Raw genomic sequence first — 20222 nt, 5'->3', positions numbered from 1 at the left:
AGCTTTCCGGTTTTGCTCCCCTGTGTAGCTCACTGACTGCTCCGTAGAGTTCAGACAGTAGTAGTACAGAACTACAGACCATTACACACGGTGTAGCAGAACAACACAACTTCTCTCGCTGAGCTTCCACCTCTACTACTGTCTCTCCTGGGTTTCAGGTTAAAGGGCAAACTGTATTCAGTGATGTATTAAAATTGGTGCCGCCGCGACGATCGAGCGACGACTCTCCTCCCCGAGAACTGAAATTGCCTTGTTTTTTCGCACTTAAATAGTTGACGCCAGCGGGGAAATAATGTCCAGCTGAGGGTTTGGGATTTTGCAACACACGGGCCTACTGTTTTGTAATGATTGATCAACGCTCCGACAATGGCAACCAAGGTATGTTTGACGTTTATTCTGTGTTGGTTTGTGATCTCTCGACATCGAAATAAGCAGGCTACAGTTCTAACTGAGGCGTACTGGTAACCGGAAGAGTCACCCCAAAACACACTCGCCCCCATTTTTGTTGGCGGACCAGCGGTTCTTGTATTCTTGTATTTGTTTTACTGTTGATAAGGTTAGAAATAAGTTTAGGGTTAGGCATAGTTTGACTGAGGTTAAGTTTAGGAATAAGGTTAGGTTTAGGCATTGTTTACTGAGGTTACGTTTAGGAATACCATGTGAATACCGACGGATTTGCCCCGGGGCGACTGTGGTTTGGGGCGAGTGTTTTGGGAACCAGGCGTACTGTATGTTTAGCCTGGCGCACTGCTCGCATTAATAAACTCCTTTCCCGGTGTAGGTTATCTACTATGCCTCATTCAAGACCCGAAAACGTATTAATACTCTGTTCTGGAAGTACGTAAGGGAGGTTTCCAATAGTTATTTAACACAGGCGGGGAATGTTTTCCCTTTTTAACATGGAAAATATGTCTCATTAAAGTGTCTTGTGACATTTTACCACCCCTTCTGAGCGGGTCATTTCTCTCCTGTGGAATGCTGGGAAATGTAGGCCTGTAGCCTATATGCATGCAGGCAGGGCAGGCATGTTTGTGACAGACCGCAAAAGTCTGATTATAAATTATTACGACAGTCACTGACAGTGCAGGAGTCGTTGGGTTGATTCCTCTTAAAAGTACTTAACTCTGTCTAGTACCAGATTTCATTGTGTCAATTACAAAATCACAAAATATGAAATGTAAAAAAAAAACTACCTTAAAAACCTATAAGTTAACCCTCATAACTTCTCAATCAACTTGAAGGTCCTCTGCTGTAGCCTGCATTAGGGTGGTCCACAGTCTAGGCAAAAAAATGTAATGTACATTGGGGCCAGGGTTCACATTCTGGGCTAAAACATACAATATCATTCAATCATGACTGAACTAGCACAACTGACATTGCCAACTAAATACGTGGCTCTCTCTGCTTCTTTTGGTCCCTGTTTGAAAGCCTCCCATCTTCCTGGACCCATGGGAGCTGGTTGGCTGAGTTTAAAATAGATCCTCTATTCAGAGAGGCAGCTAATAGACAGGATGAATTATATGGAGGATACACTAGTGCTGTGAATTCTACACTGTTGTGAGGAGTGCAGCGTCTCACTGAACCTGGTACACACTGACCACTCAGCTTGAATGTTTGCTAAGAATCCACGAACTGGAAGTGAGAATAGCACTACTAGCTGGTTTGTGAAACTGTGTGTGTGGAAATGTGTGTGTGTGTTGCGTGCACCTTTGCATTTGTTTGTATGTAATGTTGTATGCATGTTTATGTTGCTCAGGGAACCAAGTAAACTACTGGTATAACTGGGACACTACGAAAAGACTTTGGGCTCGAGTAATAACATTTAAATGCCCTTTTATGACGTATGTAAAGCACTTTAAATTACCCTTGTGTTGTGTATGAAATGTGCTAGGCAAATAAACTTGCCTTGACTTACCTAATAAAGCTGACTACTAAGGCAAAGGGGATGGATCATACCTTGTTGTCAGTGTATAGCAGTACCTGTCTGTTTTGAGTCAGCAAAACAGGTCTAGAAGAACTTGTTTGACCTGCTTCATTTTGGCTATATACTCTGTAACACAATAAACAGTTAGGTGTGTGTGTGTGTGTGTGTGTGTGTGTGTGTGTGTGTGTGTGTGTGTGTGTGTGTGTGTGTGTGTGTGTGTGTGTGAGACAGGTATGGCTCTCCTGATCTGGTGTTATTGTGTGACGTCTTGACACTTGTTCTGATTTTGTTGACTCATTTAGGCGCAGGTTTTGTATGACTTCACTGCCGAAGCTGGAAACAATGAGCTGACAGTCAAAGAAGGCGAGACAGTCTCTATCACCAATGAGGTAAACAAACATGTATCCATTACCATACAGTAGACACAATATTGAAATTCTCAGTGTTTGTCATTTGGGTCTCTAGCTCACTTTGTGTTGAACACAAAGTGTTCAGTGAAACCAACTTACATGATCACATACAAATAAAGTTGCAAATTACACAGGCAGAGACAGAAGGAAATCAATGAAAAGAGAGTGAGTAAACATGATGTCATGTTAAAAAGTTCAAAGGTCACTCAGTGTGTGCTGACTAGCTCAGATAATCTTCCTATCGAAATCTGTTCCCAGCCAACTTATCAGGAAGCAGGACTGTCTTTGTGCACCAAGTACCATCAATGTGCAACTGTTTGTTCTCGTTGGCATTGGTGCAGTGACTTGTGTTTGTCTTCCAGAGCCAATCATAGTCTATCTTAAAGCTATACTGTTCGGCGTCTCCCTGAGCCAATCACAGTCTGTCTTACGGCCACACTGTCCCATGTTTCCTTTCAGAGCATTGGAGGTGGCTGGGTGGAAGCACAGAATTCCAGAGGGGAAGTTGGTCTAGTGCCAGAGGACTACATTGAGGTGAGAGAGTTAATCACTTGCAATATTGTACTGTATGTGCTCTTTTCACTTTCACTTAAAGAATATATGCGGATCCGGATACAGTACATATTTGCATATGCATACAAATGTCTCCATACATTTAAAAACAAATATATATATCTCCTATAGTCTCCACATTTAGTGCTGAATGTGATATGTTTGTGTCTGAACCTCGCAGGATGTGACTCCTTTAGAGTTCTGCTGAATTAGATTTAAGGATGTGACTCCTTGAAAGTTCTGCTGAATTTACATTATAAGAAAGCGTGCCTGCGTGGGTTTCCCCTCATGTAGTGGTAATGGCAACATGGTGGTGGTGATTCACTCAGTAGCCATGTATCTAACTAGGAGACAGAAAGAGGGCGGAGATGTTTGTCAAAAGAGATAAGTCTGTCAAACAGTTTAGCCTGACTCCAAACACTACAGAGCACTGCAGCCACAGCACACTAACAAAACTTAACATGCCTGTGTGCACTTGTGAGTGTGTACGTGTGCATGCATGTAACTATGCATGCACGCATGTCTTTGACTCATAGTTACCTCTACAATTGCCCCCTGACTGTTTTGATCTCATCCCATGTGTAGATCCTCACATTCCTATTGACAACTGATCATCACATGATGTACTTTGAAGATTGAAAAAAACTAAGTCGCCGCAGAACTAAGTGCAGTGTCTTGATACTCTAAAGTGATTAGGCTGCCCCAACGCTCCTGATTTCGTGTATAGAGGGGCGGGTGTATAGAGCCGGCGAGAGATTGCGCCTGATCCCATTGGTTCACCGATCTGTCCGTCAACCCCCACCCCGTTAACACAACATTACGAGCGACGCCCACTGCACTCTGGTTGGTTGGGAAATGAAACACTTCCTCATACCGAGTACACCAACGCGCTGGGCCAGGCTTTTATTTTTTAGCAAAACTAAACAATAAAAGCCAGGAGATCGAGGCTATAAAGTGATTGCTTACATTGAGTTAAATTGGAAATGGACATTTTCTAACTGGCAGTGCCGTCGCATTGTGGATAGAACAAAAAAAGTGAGAGACTCACTTGGAGGCCAGTGCATACCAAGCAGATCACATTGTCACCTAACCCCGGAGGAATGTGTCTTTAAAAGACATTAGATGTCAGTGGAATATATGAGTTTGTTCTTTTAATGGACCTGTTTTTTTTTCTCTCTCTCGCTCTCTCTGTCTGTCTCTCCTCCTCGTCACCCCATCTGCAGCTTAGAAAGCCATCCTCCTCAGGAGCTGCAGCCCCAACAGCAGCAGGTGCTCCAAGTGTAGGAAATGCGGTGGCTCCAGACCTGTCCTTCTTTGATGCGTTCGCCCCTGCACCTGCACCGAACCAGGTAACACACATGGTATATTACACCAAACCAAGGGGGGCCCTGGTGGCTGACCACAAAACCGCAACACCCCCTCTTATGCTCGTACCAGACCCACTTAAGCATGGTATGGGTTCACAAATTAAATGGATATTTTTGGACAGCAATTGACATTATTTGATACCTTAACAGTGCTAAATCATCAGGGTGTAACCATGTATTAAAATGATTAAACGGCACCCTTTTCTTGGAAAGAGCAAAACTTGTGATGGAGTTATAAGCGTGGTGAAGAAAGCAGAAATGACCTCAGATGTGTTGCGTACACGTACATGCTTTTAGCCTTGCAAGGGCCCCTGAGATGCAGAAGTGCAACCAGCTGGCATGGTGGATATTCTGCACGGTCAAGTCATTTATAACTGACTTAACCACTTAAACCCCAGTATCTGTATTGTGGGGAAAGCTTTCGCTGGAAATAGCAGATCGACAAGCTCACAATGCAACGCGCTGTGTCGCAGAGCTTGACGATCGGCCATGTTCAGCGAAAACTTTCCTCACAATAACAGAAAACAGAAAATACACTAGTATTGAGCCCTGAGGGACTCCGGTTACCCATATGGGGCTTGAGTGGTTAACCAGCGTTTAGAAAATAGTGCAACAAAAGCATATAATGGGGCGTCCACTGGCCTAGCGGTCCAGGCGCATACCACATACGCTGGTAATCCAGCTTGACTGTGTGTCGCGGGTTTGACTCCTGATCCCGATGCTGTGTGTCACCCCCCACCCCCATCTCTCTCCCGTTGCCTACTTTCCTATCAATAAAGGCAGAAAAAGACAAAAGAAAATATTTAAAAAACAACAACAAAAGGATATAATGACGGCGCAGAGGTTTGGTTCTGTTGAAACTAAACGGTGAAACCGAAGTGTGTTTCTGTCTCCGTTTCTTCTCTCCCCCCTCCACACACACACACACACACATACACACACACACACCTGGCGTAACTTTGGCCCTCCCCACACAAGCGTAACCCTTCACTACATGCTTCTTACACTTTGTGATGATGACACCTTCTTTTCCCCTCACCTCAAGGTGGATGCTGGGGAATTGAGTCCCCAGCCGGACACCCCTGACACCCCGGCACCCCCCTCCTTCCCATCCCCCGACGAGGTAACCGGGGGCATGAGTCTACCCACTGGCATGAGTCACCCCCCCCCCTCACCCCCCCAATCTGCCCCGTTTCCCTCCCACCCTCTGATCGTTCTGCCTTTGTACATTTTACCACCATATCCTGCAGCCTGCAGAAATGCATGATCTGAGCTCCCGGGTCACCCCCCCCCTGTGACAATTACTCACATATACAATCCATTTATCTCTCTCACGCTCCTCAGCTGTATGTATCGGCACCAACGTACGCACTCACAAAAAACAAAAGATATTCTAGATCACTGGCTGATTGACATGCACTCTACAATTAATTAAATAGACACATCACATTCAAATTTGATTTGTCAAATGTAATATATTTGTATATATTTTCTTTTAAAAATTATCACATGAATCAAAGCTTTATCACTATTGTTTAATCTACTGTAAGTGACTATTGTGTTTTGTGATTTTGAAAATGTTGTAGAATTCTGTAAATGCTTAATATGTCTGTGTGTCTTGTTTTTTTTTTAAATAGAGCACAAGCAATGAAACTAGAATATTAATTTGGACATGCCTTTCTGCTTTTTTTCATCTCTACCAACAAGGTTAGAGTATGTGTACATAGACCCATGCTTTAAGGTTTACAGCATGTTGGATGCCTTCCCCCGTACATGGCATGCAGATGCATCATTGGCCTTAATGTAATGTAAAAAGCTAGTTTGCTATTGCAGTGTTGTTGTGTTACATCTGGCTGTAAGCAGCATGTGTCTCTTTGTATGGGAATGATGTGGCTAAATTATTGCCTGTGTTGAGCAGGATTTTATTTCAGTCCACAACTGGGATGAGTGGAGTCTCACAGTACAGTAATATATCTTCTCTTACAGGCCAGGTTTTCATTATGACTTTGAGAAGGCATGCTTTTAATAGAGCACTGCTGGCGTATCCTCAGACAAAACCTACACCTGTCTCTCTCGCTCTGATTCTGTCTGTCTCTCTCTTTTCTTTCTTCCTACTTGCTCACTCAATCCTCGTCAATCTGACTTTCTTCTTTATTCACATTCTCCTCTTTCCTCCACTTACCAGACTAGTAACGGTAATGACCCATGGTCGGTGTGGAACTCCGATGCCACCGGAGGCGCCTCCAAGCCAGAGGGCACCCAGACCGGGAACACTGCTGCTGCTGATCCCTGGAGCTCGGGTGCACAGAGTCACCCTCAAGCCTATCAGGGCCCAGGTAAGCGGGACTGTACCTTTTATTTTTTTTTTAATTTGAACAATACCATATCTATTTGAATTCCTACATTTATTGATTATTCTGGATTGCCGTCCCCATTACATCATATTTTTGTAATATATTAGGCAATGATGAAATTCCATATGGATTTACCCTGAATATGCGTCACCGTACGACGCATTGTAGCTTGTAGCCCTACTATTTTCACAATTTCTGAAATAGGGCTTACATGATGATTGTCAGGCTTATATTGGAGAATAAAGCCATTTTTCAATGACTTTTCAGCCATGCAGTTCACATAATAATTAGCAACGTACCATGATGTCAACACACCGCATCACCACCTGCTTGCTTAGTCTGCCAAGCCTGGAGAATCCAATTACCCCCCCCCCCCCCCCCGAAAAGTTCCACACAGAAAGCTGTCATCTGTCATTTCTGTTCATTCCGTTCAAAATATGTTTTAAGATATATTTAAAATATATTTAGAATTTCTATTTCTGCGAAGCAGCAAGCTAGATAGGCTTCGACTAATTTGATTTACAGTAGGACACATTTACGGGACTGCGAAGGCAAAAAGGAAATGGGGAGAAGCGGGACATCCGCTTTATTTCCTAAGACTTTTCAGCACTTCCGATGTACAGGACTGTTAGGCAGAAGCATTTGAAAATGTAGAGACTACCAGCTGCTCAGCTGGTGTATGGAATCAGACTTTTGCTGTACAAACTATGTATCCTGTTTTTAAAATAATTTAGTTCTTTCAAATCGTACATTATATACAGTACAGTATATAAATATATATGCAATAAGCAGATACATTGATAATATTGGTCGACCAATATATATCGATCTGGCTCTACTTGCTGTACAACTTAACTGACAATATCTGAACTGTGCAGATGATGTAAACATTTCACATCTGCTACTGCAGGCAGTTTAAACCATATCTTCAGAGTGTTTAAATAATACATTATTTGACACTGCTGGACCGTTCAGAGTTGGAATCTGTTGAAGTCGCCAGATGTGGTTCTGCTTAGTCGCTCTGTCCTCAGGCTCTCACTCTATTATGGGGATGATTCAGCATTTGGAAAGCGTAATCGAGTCAGGGTTCTGTTTTCCCCACAATATGGAAAAGTTGGCCTCATGCATGAGTCAAAAGGGAAACACTGCTTTCTTTGATATATTAAGTATTTTGTTCCAATACAAGCTGTTATTTGATCAAGAGAATTGAGGGGGAAAAAAAACTGATTTCCCTTTCTTTTCTCCCCTCCCCAAAGACATCTATCCATATCCCTACCTTATTGAAACAGGTAGTACCCAGTGCATTGCCTGCTGGGAGTGTTGCCTGCCCTTATTTCCTGAATATAGATTGAAAGAATCTAGCATGGGCTTTAAGGATCTGTTTTATATGCTTAAAGGCATGCGTATGAAAAATCTGGAGTGTACATTGTTATTAATGAAATGTATGTAGATTTTAACCATAACATTGCTTAGCTGTCGTTTCAAATGATTGCATCATGATGCATGTATGCTGTGTTTTCTTTTAATGCTTGACGTGTGTGTTATTCTAAGTGCGTGTTTGCGTTAGGCCTGTCACAGTTATTACATAATAGCCTAAAGCAATTATGTGAGATAATCACAATTATTTTGTATAATCGTCATAATCGTTTCCGTATTGAAAAATGTTCATACATTTTCAAATATTTTTGAAAAATTGCGGAAATAGCTGATCTACAAGCTTGTCGTAGATTGCCTATTTACGCCATTTTTGTATTATTTTGAAAGTATTAAGTTATTAAATGTCAATCATATTCTTTGTATATTCAAGTTATTTGTCAGATCTGCCCTATGACATTTTTGTGTACGAAGCCTAAAAGCCAAACAGAAATGTTCATTTATACGTGTTCGATATGTTCAATGCTAAAAACGCAATGAATTCGTTAATCACAATTATTTGTGGGACAATTAATCCGCCGAGTGAAATGTCACGATGGTGACAGCCCTATGCATGCGTGACCCTAGGTGCCGAGTTTGACGAGTGGGACGATGAGTGGGACGATTCCAAGTCGGCCTCTGGAGGTTACGGCGAGTCGGAGTCTGGGGAGGCCGGCGCCATGCAGAGAGGTGGAGCTGCTGGAACATCCATGAAAATCTACAAGTAAGAGTGCATTTAGTTTTGAATTCAGCTTCTCCAGTATAGGTAACTCTAGGTATGTGTAGAATGGTTGATAAATAATGCCTCCACTTGCCAATGCACCAGATGTGTATATACCCGTATGTGTATTGTGGTCTAGTGTTCTGTCGCTCCATTGTCAGAATAAATCGACTCAACTCGCAATCCTGGTCTGTGGTGCTTTTCAGCACAACACAAGATCAGACCTACAGACCTTAACACTACATACTACCAAGCTTCAAACCTAGACAGTAAAATAGACCTAGACTTAGTTCAATTTAGATGTGCGCCAGTGTCATGTGCCGAAAATAACAGATCTACAAGCTCACAATGCATCGTGTTGATGTGTCTACTGCTGTGTTAATCACTGTATTATTGTTGTAGACACTGAACCTGGAGAAATGCCTCATTGTGCGAATCTGTATTTATATGGCTGAATGACATACTATAAAACTACTTGACTTGAAGCCATCTTCAATCCCATTGAACATTTCCCTGTTCAGCTTCTTGTAAGAAGATGGGTTGAGGCATGCCAAAGAAACTGGTTTGCCTCCTTAGCCACTAACATCTCTGTAACTGTTAAAAAGTTCTAATTCTTGAACTTGTTGATTGTCTTTGTGCAGGTTTCCAGGTTTCTCCAAATCATCAGGGCCAGAGCTCTACCTCCTGTGCAAGCAGCTGGTGAAGGGCAAAGAAAAGTTAACCATCTATGTACGTCTACGTCTCAGATATTAAGTGGTTGATTTTGGCTGCATTGTAATTGTCATCGTCGACAGTGTCGAATGAGTATTCGGTTCTTATTATTATGCTACACAGTAAAATCCTCTGTGTTAATTTAACTCTTAAGGTCCTTACACACCGGCGAATATGCGAATATACGCAAAATTCGGACTCGTTCCGAATAATTAAAAGACGCTTTTTCGCTTCGCGAAACTGATGTGGACGGTTGCATTGATTTTATAAGGTTTAAAAAAAAAACGTATTTATTCGCATGAAGAATTCGCCCCGGTGTGTAAGGACCTTTAAGAGTGTACAAATATTTGTACATGCTCAGGGTTACAAATGCATAAGTGAACACTGAGAATTTTACAGTGTGTAATAACATGATTATGCCACATCACATGCATCCAAGTGTATTTTATTATGAATTACTTTACAAAACACTGTCTCTTTAGCCAGTTATTGATTTTTGTTTAGTTTTTATTTATAGTTGTGTCATTCTAAATTCAACCTCATCTGTTCAGGTGGGAGAGGTTGGTCCAGTGTGGTCCTACCCCGAAACCCAGCTGGATTGTGTGGTGGCCGACCCCAAGAAAGGCACCAAAATGTATGGGCTGAAGAGCTACATTGAGTACCAAGTTATACCTAATGTGAGTATCGAACAACCTCTTCTACACTGGCGTTGCTGCCTTGCCCAAATGTATGCATGGCAGCTCGGTATTGTAATCATTCCTATTTGTGTGTCTGTGAACAAAATGATGATGATAAAGATCAGTAGGCTGCCCTGAAGAGAGGATTAAATGTCAAGGACAAGGTCACCATCAAAGTTGAAATCAAGCATATTTAAGGAATACACAGGCGTAGAACAAGAGATGTTGGGTGCATTTAATCACCTTTGTTCACTTTGTCTTTGTGGTATCATAAAAGCTTAAACGTCAGTACTTCACACTAGCAGCATTACGACTCACGAGTCTCACGACAATGGCTCGTTTTGAATGATCATCAAATTTAAATGTAAAGTCTATGGAGACAAGCGTCTCAATGCTTTCCCACAGGGTCAGGACGCATGACGGCAAAAAGTGTAGTTTCACTTTGCTGCTATTGCGCTATCGTCCAAAGAATCATAGCCCCCCTCTTCCCCATTTCTCCACCCACCAGGGACAGAATAATTCCTCCCTGTTCGCCGTCTTGCACCGCATTAAAACCAGGCAATACTCCATCTTGATTTATTCTTTTTAGTTAATCGGTGTATATAATAAAATATATATTTCTCAGTGAATCTCTTAGTTACACCAACATTGTTCTTGTGAAGCAGTTTGTTTATACTTATTTATTAAGATTATAAAGATTGCTAGTGTCATTTTGCAGCTGCGGTGCTGGGAGCGAGTCTGCTCTGCCCGAAGAGCATAGACGGCTCTCACTTGGCACGGACTATAGTCACGCACGACACTACTTTAAATGGACAGAAACAAACTGCTGTATGGAAGTAGCGAATAAGAATTTTTAACTAGCAGTAGTAGATACATGTAAATAGACAGGCTGACATACAGTACATACATAAAGAATGTATCCCCAGTATTGTGTGGGGGAGCAGGGACAGATCTGGTCACGGTGCTCCTGCACCTCACTCTGCCCAGACAAGAGAGCTGACAGGCGCCACAGATTAGAAGTAGAGACAGCCATTGGTGGTCTCTCACAGCTTGTTTGTTGCAACCTATTAATTGTAGCCAATAAATAGGTCATGCTCAATATTGATTAATTTCACATCTACAGCTGCTAGTTCCTTCACCTTGACAGCAGACACACAGGTTGGCAGGCTGTCACTTATAACTTCAGACATGCCCAGTTTATTGCATTTTAACATTATGGACTAGCGTTGATGCTGCTGGTATGAATTGGCTGTTAGAGCATTTTTACAACTAAACTTTAATTTGAATCAATTTAAATGTAGCTCCGCTGAGGATTACACATTGCAACTTGTATAGCATAACTCCTCCGCTTATTGGCTTTCAGACCACAAACAGACCCGTCAATCACAGATACAAGCATTTTGATTGGTTGTACGAGAGGCTCCTGTACAAATTTGGGTCGGCCATCCCCATTCCTGCCTTACCAGACAAGCAGGTAACAGGTAAGACACTGGTCCTCCGACATCCACCTACCATGTTAAATACTTTCCTGCTGTTAGTAAAGAGATTTCTGGTCTGCTTAACCCTTTCATCTCCCTTCCCTACCTCCTTCCATGCCAGGGCGTTTTGAGGAGGAATTCATAAAAATGCGTATGGAGCGGTTGCAGGGTTGGATGACCAGGATGTGCAGGCACCCCGTTGTCTCAAACAGTGACGTATTTCAGCTCTTCCTGACATATAAGGATGAAAAGGTATGGAGTGTTTCCAGTACGGTTCCACCTTTTACATTACATTACAGTCATTTAGCAGACGCTTTTATCCAAAGCGACTTACAATAAGTGCATTCAACATAGGTAGGGAACGAAAACTACTAATCACCAGAAGTCTTAAGTGCATTTTCTGCAAAAACAAGCAACCAAGAGTATACCTAGCGCTAAGGTAAAAGTGCAATATATCAGCTACCTATTTTCCTTAAACAGATGAGACAAGATATCAAATGAGCAAGAGCGAAAACAATTAAGTGTATAGACTAAATAAGATCCAATAAAACAATACAACAATAAAACAAGCGTTCGTATTTCGCACCTTCTATTTCCTTAACTGATGAGTGCTTAAATGAGAGGGAAAAAGTCCAAATTCAGCATTCTCTTAAAAGGAGAGATCCATGGGAGTTCTTTCTCACCTGATTGAGGGCCTAAGGACAGGGGTTGTTGTTTGTTTCCTTTGATAAAGGTGGGCCTGTAAAGCCCTTTGAGGTACTCCGTAGTACCAACGTAATTCGGTTGGTACCCTTAAAAGCACTGAGTATGGTACTCAAGCTAATGGTGTCATTTGCATCACTTTGGCTGGCTAATGGTGCAACTTGCATCATTTCGGCCGGCCAATGTTGTCATTTCCATCAGTCAGTGATATTGCTAGATGTAAATCTCTTCCAGAACTCCAGCCTAAATATGATGTATGTATAGTATACAATTATCACCACCCTTGTCTACCACCCTGTTATTGATTTTATGTGTGGTATTATTGTGATTTATTTTGTGCTAGCTGTTACTAGCATGCCATACCAACATGTCACTGCTTGTACGTGTATGAGTGAGTGACAAATAAACCCTCTTTATTCTTGATTCTTTACACTGAGTGCAAGGAAATGCATACACAGAATGATTTTCTTAGAATCGACTTCAAAAGGCTGTGTCGGAGGCCTTTTATCAATATGCGCTGAGTGGTTAATCTGCCATTACTTGAGTTTAAGCAAGAAGATATTATCTTTCATTAGTTGAGTTGGTAACACTGAATGATGCACTGACTCAGGACTGGAAGGTGGGGAAGAGAAAAGCAGAGAAGGACGAGACTGTGGGAGTGATGGTCTTCTCAACTATAGAGCCAGAAGCACCAGACCTGGACCCTGTAGAAGTGTGAGTTAACGCTGCACAGTGTTTTAAACCACTGAGAAAAGCAAACTTATGCGTTGGAAATCTTTTAAATTAATCGGGTATGTATGCGTGTGTGTGTGTGTCTGTGTGTGTACACCCCACAGGGAACAGAAGTGCGAGCAGTTCAGTAGATTTACCAAAGCTATGGATGATGGAGTCAAGGAGATCCTCACAGTGGGCCAGGAGCACTGGAAAAGATGTACAGGACGTATGTACACACTCCACTGTAGACCACACCCTGGCTCTGCACCGTTAATTATTATTTATATGATATGAAGTGTTATTCAATACGTTTGGCCTTGTGTTTTGGCAACTCAAGGAAACTCTTTCACCGAGAACTTTTTCTTTTTGTGTCTGTGTGTACGTGTATGTGCTTGCATATGTGTTTTCTTTTCATCTTCCCAGCGTTGCCCAAAGAATACCAGAGAATCGGCAAAGCCTTCCAAAATCTCTCCTCTGTCTTCAGCAGCAGTGGATACCAAGGTACTGCAGTTGGATTGAAATGTTTGACGTCAGCCTTTATTATGATGGTATTAGGCTGAAAACTCTTAAATTCCCAGGTGGGACACTTTAGGTCTGATTAATCAATTCATATCTAATCAGTTAGTTTTAATCTTAGCTTTCATTGTCCCGTGGGGATAATATACAGTATGTTTTACAACACAGATATATGTGTGAAATCATTGTACACATGTGATTGTCATTTATATATGTGTACCTCTTCCTTCTGCAGGAGAGGCTACCCTGACTGATGCCATGACGGCAGCAGGAAAGACATACGAAGAAATAGCTGAGATGGTGTCAGAGCAGGTTTGTACTTTGACCTTGGATTTCCTTATGCTTGCTGCTTAAAGGGACATACTCACAATTGTCCTCAATTTACTCTTGGATCTGCATTGCACTTTACAGCAGTAAAGTGAACAGTGCAGTATAATGCTGAATACTGTTCTGCACTGTTCTCTTTACTGCTATTACTGCAGCCACATATGTGACTGCACTGAATATATATGAAGGATAGCAATGTATAGTATATAGACAAACACAATTTCACAGATTTACCGTCTGTACAATACATACAGAGTCTTATTTTGTATTACTATTAAGCTTTCTTTGTGTGTGGAATTGTTATGCTTAAAGGTCAGTGGACTGCAGATAGATGTACGCGGGCGGATTGCTTTATCACTAAACGTTTGCCACTGGTTGGTGGTCACGCCGACCTCCTGTCTAGGAGAGGGTTGTCTGGAAATTCTTTCTGTTTCCCTATTTTCAGTTTCAGTGGCAGTTGCTCAATCTTGATTAATTTCACCTCTATAACTGCTAATTTAAAACTTTGTTATCAATATTCTGTAGTTGCCATAGAGTTACTGTATGTAAGAGTCTATTTCTGTCTCCACTTACAGTTGCTCGCTGATTGGCCACCATTCGGCTAAATTCACTTCTCATTTGTATAAAGTTGTGCCAACCACACCTTTTTGACGCTCTCCTTGCCTGCTCCGCACAATCATAAAGGGAAAAAAAATAGAGAAACATCCTGTCCCTTTGTGTTACATCCTGATGTCTCAGAGGTCTTAAAGCTCTATTTGTGGCTCCTTGACCGTCGCCCGAATTAGCTGGTGTTCATTTTCTACCCCGGCTCTGTACTTACACTCTATGATGCTATTTCCTGAATCTCTATGAACATTTCCTGAACTCTTAGCACCTTCTAATGTTTACATCCTGTTTGTGACCTTGTGTTGACCGATTTACCTTGGCGTCCTGTTAGTGAGTTGCGTTTGTTATCTAAAATGGGAAGAGGTCAAGGGAGGGCAGACTATCAGTGACAACCAGAAGTGGGTCAAAGTTTGATATACTTCTGTAGTTGTATAAGCTTCCCTGAGCATCTAATGTGAATGTGGGAATCTGGTTTGTGTGGTATGTAATGATATCAAACCTGGGCCCTCTCTTTTGATGTCTGAGCAGCAACCACAAGGAGGATTCATCTGGTAAGCATGTGCTGTCCCAGACGTTGTTCTTCTCTTGCCAAACCCTTTTCCTTTGGACAACTTAGATTTGATCTGCCCCTGGTTCGGTTGGCTATAGCTTAGCATCCATTCGGATGATGTCGTGCAGCAGTCTACTTATGTTTTGCTGTCTCACGGAAGCTGCATGTAGCATTACCTTTTATAATGCAGATGTTATCGTGACCGTAGCATAGTCACACATGGTTTAATTCGATAATTCACCGTAATATAAGCATTTATATTAGTTTTTATGTTTGCATTCACACAGTTGGCCCTCATTACCCAGAGTCTGACTCTGTGATATGCTCGGCTGAATCCATGATCTGATTAAAACGTATTTAATATTAGAGTCAACTTGCAGATTCCTACGTACCTACAGACTGTGGTGCTAAGCTTTTTTCTGGCTGTTCTGGAAAAATACCTCAAGTGATGACAGATTCATTTAATTGATTGTGGTCATTCTTACTGTATTCATGTCTGAGTGTAGCTTCCTGTTTCCTGTGCTATGATTGGACATGGGATTATCCACATTTTACAGCGATATGCCCTAAAATGGGAGCATTTCACTATTTTTTTATGTTTTAGTTATGTTACTTGTGTGTGTATGTTTGCGTGTGTGCGTGCGTGTGTGTCCAGCCTAGGAAAGACCTTCACTTCCTCATGGAAACCAACAATGAATATAAGGGTCTCCTTGGATGCTTCCCAGACACCATTGGAGTTCATAAGGTACCTCAGCTCCAATGTCTCCAACACAAATACATAGAACATTACCAGCTCCCAAAGAAAAAAATAACAATGCTACACATATACAGTACAACAGTTTTGCAGTAGAGGAGCTCATGAGTCATAAAATGTACTCTAAACATTCCAAAATGGTTTGGTTAATTTAACAATTTGCACCACTTGAATCCTAATATCCATTTCCAGGGCATTATTCATAATATGCGAACATTCTGCGAATATAGCAGATCTACAAGCTCACAAAGTGTTGCATTGCAAGCTTGTAGATCAGCTATTTTGGTGTGGTATAGAGGGGGGGAAAGGAAGGGGGGCCAAGGCTATAGCCATGGTAGTCAACAAATGTATGGTTTAAAAACTTGTGCTTCCATTGCTTCCAGGCAGGCATAGAGAAGGTGAAGGAAGGTGACAAGTTGGTGGCGACCAGTAAAATCACCCCTCAGGACAAAGTCACCATGGCTAAACGTGTCAGCGTCATGTCATATGCACTACAAGGTATCACACTGAATAAGCTACAGTTGTGGGCGGTTGCATGACGCATATTAAGATTTTCATTAAAGTGCTAGCTGACATTTAATATATCCTTGGTATTCTGCAACCGGCCACAGATTTTAACTTAGAATTTTGATGTCAAGATAATAGAAAGGTGTGACAATGGTGATACTTTTATTATGATATTTTTTAAGTTGTTGTTGTAATTTTTTTTTCCCCACCTCACAGCTGAGATGAACCATTTCCATAGCAACCGTATCTATGACTACAACAGGGTCATGCAACAGTACCTGGAGGAGCAAGTCAAGTTTTATGAAACAGTAATGTTTATTTTAATTTTTCAACATTTATTGTTTGTTTTGCAGGGCATACATTTTCAACTCTGGTCCTCGGGCAACCATTAATACTGCATTTTGTTTGGCCTATCAGGAGGTTCAGTTTATTGATCTGCTGTCTAGTCAGGTTTCAGCTGAATCGAATGCAATTAATTTCCTGGTAGGATAGACAAGCAGCTGTACTATTAGTTAGGGGTTCGCAAGGACCAGGGTTGAAGGGCCTTGGTTTGGAGAATTCCAATGTTATTTTAGATATTATCTACATAACAAGAAAATGGTTCTTCATGGGTTCTCTCAACATACTTTTACAGTATTTTCCTTCTCTCCCCATTCCCCAGATTGCTGAAAAACTGAGACAAGCACACAGTCAGTTTACTACAATGTAAGAGATGCAGCTGCCAGCTCAGCATCCAAACCATCTCTCTTGCTCCGTCTCACTTCCCTCCTTTGAACTTTAACCTCTTTTTCTCCCTCACTCTTGTTTTAATTTCTCCCTCACTCTCTTTTAATCACCCCTTTCTCTCTACCTGCCCCTTTGAGCTACTTTCCCAACTCATGCCCACATCATGTTTTGAGGATGTTTTCAATAGCTTATGAATACATGTGAAAAACAAAAGTAACAGTTTGGGCACAGGTGCTTGATAATCAGAGGGGAAAGTAATGTAATGTGTCCTGTTTCCAAAGTTGTGACTAAGGAAGTAAAAATCTGATTGCTGTCATGCATTGTGTGAGAAAATCCCCAGAGATTCTGTAACTTTACACAAACAAGAGTTCTGCAGAGAAGAAATTGTTATGAATATTTCATGCTTTACCACAGTGGTTCTCAAAGTGAAGTCCAGGGACCCTCAGGGTTCCTTTGGGGTTTCCAAATGGACCCTTACTGGTCTGTAACTCTGTGAGTCTACTCTCAGAGTTATGGGGGTCCTGGAAATTAAAAAGGTTTGAGAACCACTGCATTACCACATCCTTTACATGGGCCAAGTATGTTGTCTTATACTAAGAACCCAGCCGAGAGAGAGAGAGAGACTTACGCATCTTGCCTGTGGGTATGTCCCAACACTGCTGGCAGTGCCTCACCTCTTGTTGCAGGCTTCACCTCCTCAGTCTTTAGCAGGAAGCCCAGCCGCCTTCCGATCAATGTGCCTTGTCTTTCGCGGGTGAAGTCGAAATTCTTGGGGGTGGGGGGGGGGGGGGGGGGGGGGGGGTTTCCCCGTCTGCATACCATGACGCTGTTGTTTACTTTTTAAGAAAAAGAAAACGGAAGGAAAAAGAACTGCTGATGCCTATAAAGATGGAGAATTATAGTGAAAGCCCAGATTGAAATATACTCAGTTTGGTGCTAGCTCGTTTATGCATGATACATACGTTGAAGGCAAAGGTCAGCGAACAAATACCTCCCTTGAGGAGTCAGTGCCAAACGTAGGGGGTCTACCCAGTCATCAAGATTATTGTAAAATTATTTTAAAATGAAGGAGTCCATGTCAGTACTTTATAATTAAGAAGAATTAAGCAGCATTAACAATCTGGTTAACCGTAGTAAAAAAAAGAAGCTAGTCCAGACTTGGGACTGAGCCGTGATGAGATTTCTCCCCTCATTTTTCACTTGCTTTTCACTGCTTCAGTCATTCTCATGAATCTCATCCTCGCACTCTTTGTTTGCTTGTCACTTGAAAAATACAAATATATATATATAAATATATATTCTATTGGATCATCTATCATGCTTTTTTTTGTTATTGAGATACTATTTTATGTATAGAAATATTTACAATACAATGTCACACAGAAAGAGGAGCAAAGAAATTCAGTTTTGATTTATTAAACACTGATTTGTACTCTACTTGACTACATACAGTACTTGTTCCTTGTGTGTGTGTGTGTGTGTGTGTGTGTGTGTACAAGATACAATTTCTCAATTTCTCTCAATGTCTCCGACACACACTTGGTCACTCACTCACAGTAGAGTCCTTATTCCCTGCAGCAGATTTCATGTGGAGATGTAGTAGGAATGAGAATGAGTTGGTAGCCTGTGCGACGTGTCAAAGGGCGTGTTTGTGCTGACTTTGAGAGGAGGCAGTGAAAGAACCTTTTCAAGGAACGTTCACTTTCCAATACCATCAGGTGCAGATGGACGTGAAGCCTACATACAAACATATACACAACGTATGTATGACCAAATAGAACATGCGTTATCAACTTAAATGTAGTATGAACTCTGTGTACAGTAAAATCCTCAGTGTCAAACTCTTAATAGTGTACTTAATGGTTAAATTAGCACCAAGGGATTTGCTATGTGTGGGCAGTACTTGACAATGGACTTGGGTTCACCTCACTCATTTCAGCCACATCCACAGGACTTTTATTTCTTCAATTTAGCTCATGAAATGATAGATTTGTCTTATCTGGTGAATAGCATCGGTATATTGCATTCTGAAGTTATTTCTTATTTTGAATTGCTTTAATTAAAAGAAAATATTGTAATGACTTATATACCACATGTACATCGGTGTGTCAGTCTAGACTGGAGGGATGGTGCACCAACCTGCTAATCACTCATGGGCTGTTGAGATTGACACCTTGAGAGCTTTGTGGGGTATGTGGTTGGCAGGAGCTAGACATCAGGTTCTGTGGCTTTATATACTGTACACAGGCCTGGGGAGGGAAGTTCTCTTTATTCAGGATCTGCATCTGAGATAGGTGGTTGGATTACTCTCTGTATGGTGTAGTCTATCACTAGACAGTAGCCTGTATTACAGTAGTGTAGTCTCCAGCAATAACAGAAATAATGAAGTTGTCATTGAATCCTTTATGGTGCAAAAGCTACAATATTCATACTCTCGACCTGCTGTGTGTGTGTCCTGTTGGATGGTCTACTCTATAGACTCAACGCTTGCCATCAGATTCCTGTTAAATTGACACATTATTGTCAATAGTGGTAAAGAACTGTGGAATCCACTGTGTAATAGTATTGCCATTTTACAGTAGTATAAAGCTAGATGCATATACTACCAGAAGATAACCTACTTTGCCCTAGTTTCTTGTGGTGACACTGGTGAGTTAGTTAATGTTTTGCACTTCCACTGGGAAACAAAGGCTTCCTATCTACAATCTCCACTGTGGGCACCTTTATTCCCACTCACAGGACCTCACTCACACAGTATGTTAATGCATTACAACCAGTTGACAAACCTAGAGGCGTGCACAGTTGAGCTGCAGCACCCTCTGGTGGACAGATTAGCTGACAATCATAAATGACATACACAGAAAATATTTTTGTTACATGGGTAATTACTGTACGGGCAGGCACACTTCCAAGCCAGTGTAATGATCATGACACTGGATGAGATCGCAGCATATGAACACAGGACGTAATTAGCTCATAAACCATATAAATATAATTTATGAATCAATTACAATATAATAATACATACATATAGGTATATATATATATATTATTATTATTGAATCTTACGTCACTGTAATGTAACGTGAGTTCTTGGACAGGTTTATATAAATGTCTGTTTAATCAGAGAGAGATACATTTTAACTGGTCGGACAAAAGACACCAAACATCCTTACTTTCCTTGTTACAATAAAATTGGGTTTATTCAGACTT

At 41.5% G+C, this 20222-nt stretch overlaps 1 protein-coding gene across 2 annotated transcripts; it reads left to right on the top strand.

The window, feature by feature from the left end:
* Positions 1–20: 20 nt before the first annotated feature.
* snx9b (sorting nexin 9b) lies at positions 21–18446 on the top strand. 2 transcript variants are annotated; one of them, XM_080453757.1, is made up of 19 exons: positions 21–378; positions 2227–2313; positions 2794–2868; positions 4110–4235; positions 5299–5376; positions 6439–6589; positions 8609–8744; positions 9383–9470; positions 10004–10129; positions 11493–11610; positions 11729–11859; positions 12920–13023; positions 13146–13249; positions 13447–13524; positions 13775–13851; positions 15678–15767; positions 16160–16274; positions 16500–16591; positions 16945–18446. In XM_080453757.1, the coding sequence occupies exons 1-19, from the start codon at positions 367–369 to the stop codon at positions 16990–16992; spliced, it is 1836 nt and encodes a 611-aa protein (XP_080309883.1). In that variant the 5' UTR covers positions 21–366; the 3' UTR covers positions 16993–18446. The 2 variants fall into 2 exon arrangements, with proteins under 2 accessions (XP_080309883.1, XP_080309884.1); XM_080453758.1 differs by lacking the exon at positions 5299–5376.
* Positions 18447–20222: the final 1776 nt, after the last annotated feature.

Source organism: Gymnoscopelus braueri, assembly GCF_963280865.1.
Source record: "Gymnoscopelus braueri genome assembly, chromosome: 16".
Taxonomy (NCBI): Eukaryota; Metazoa; Chordata; class Actinopteri; order Myctophiformes; family Myctophidae; genus Gymnoscopelus; species Gymnoscopelus braueri.
This window is presented reverse-complemented; position numbering and strand designations above follow the sequence as displayed.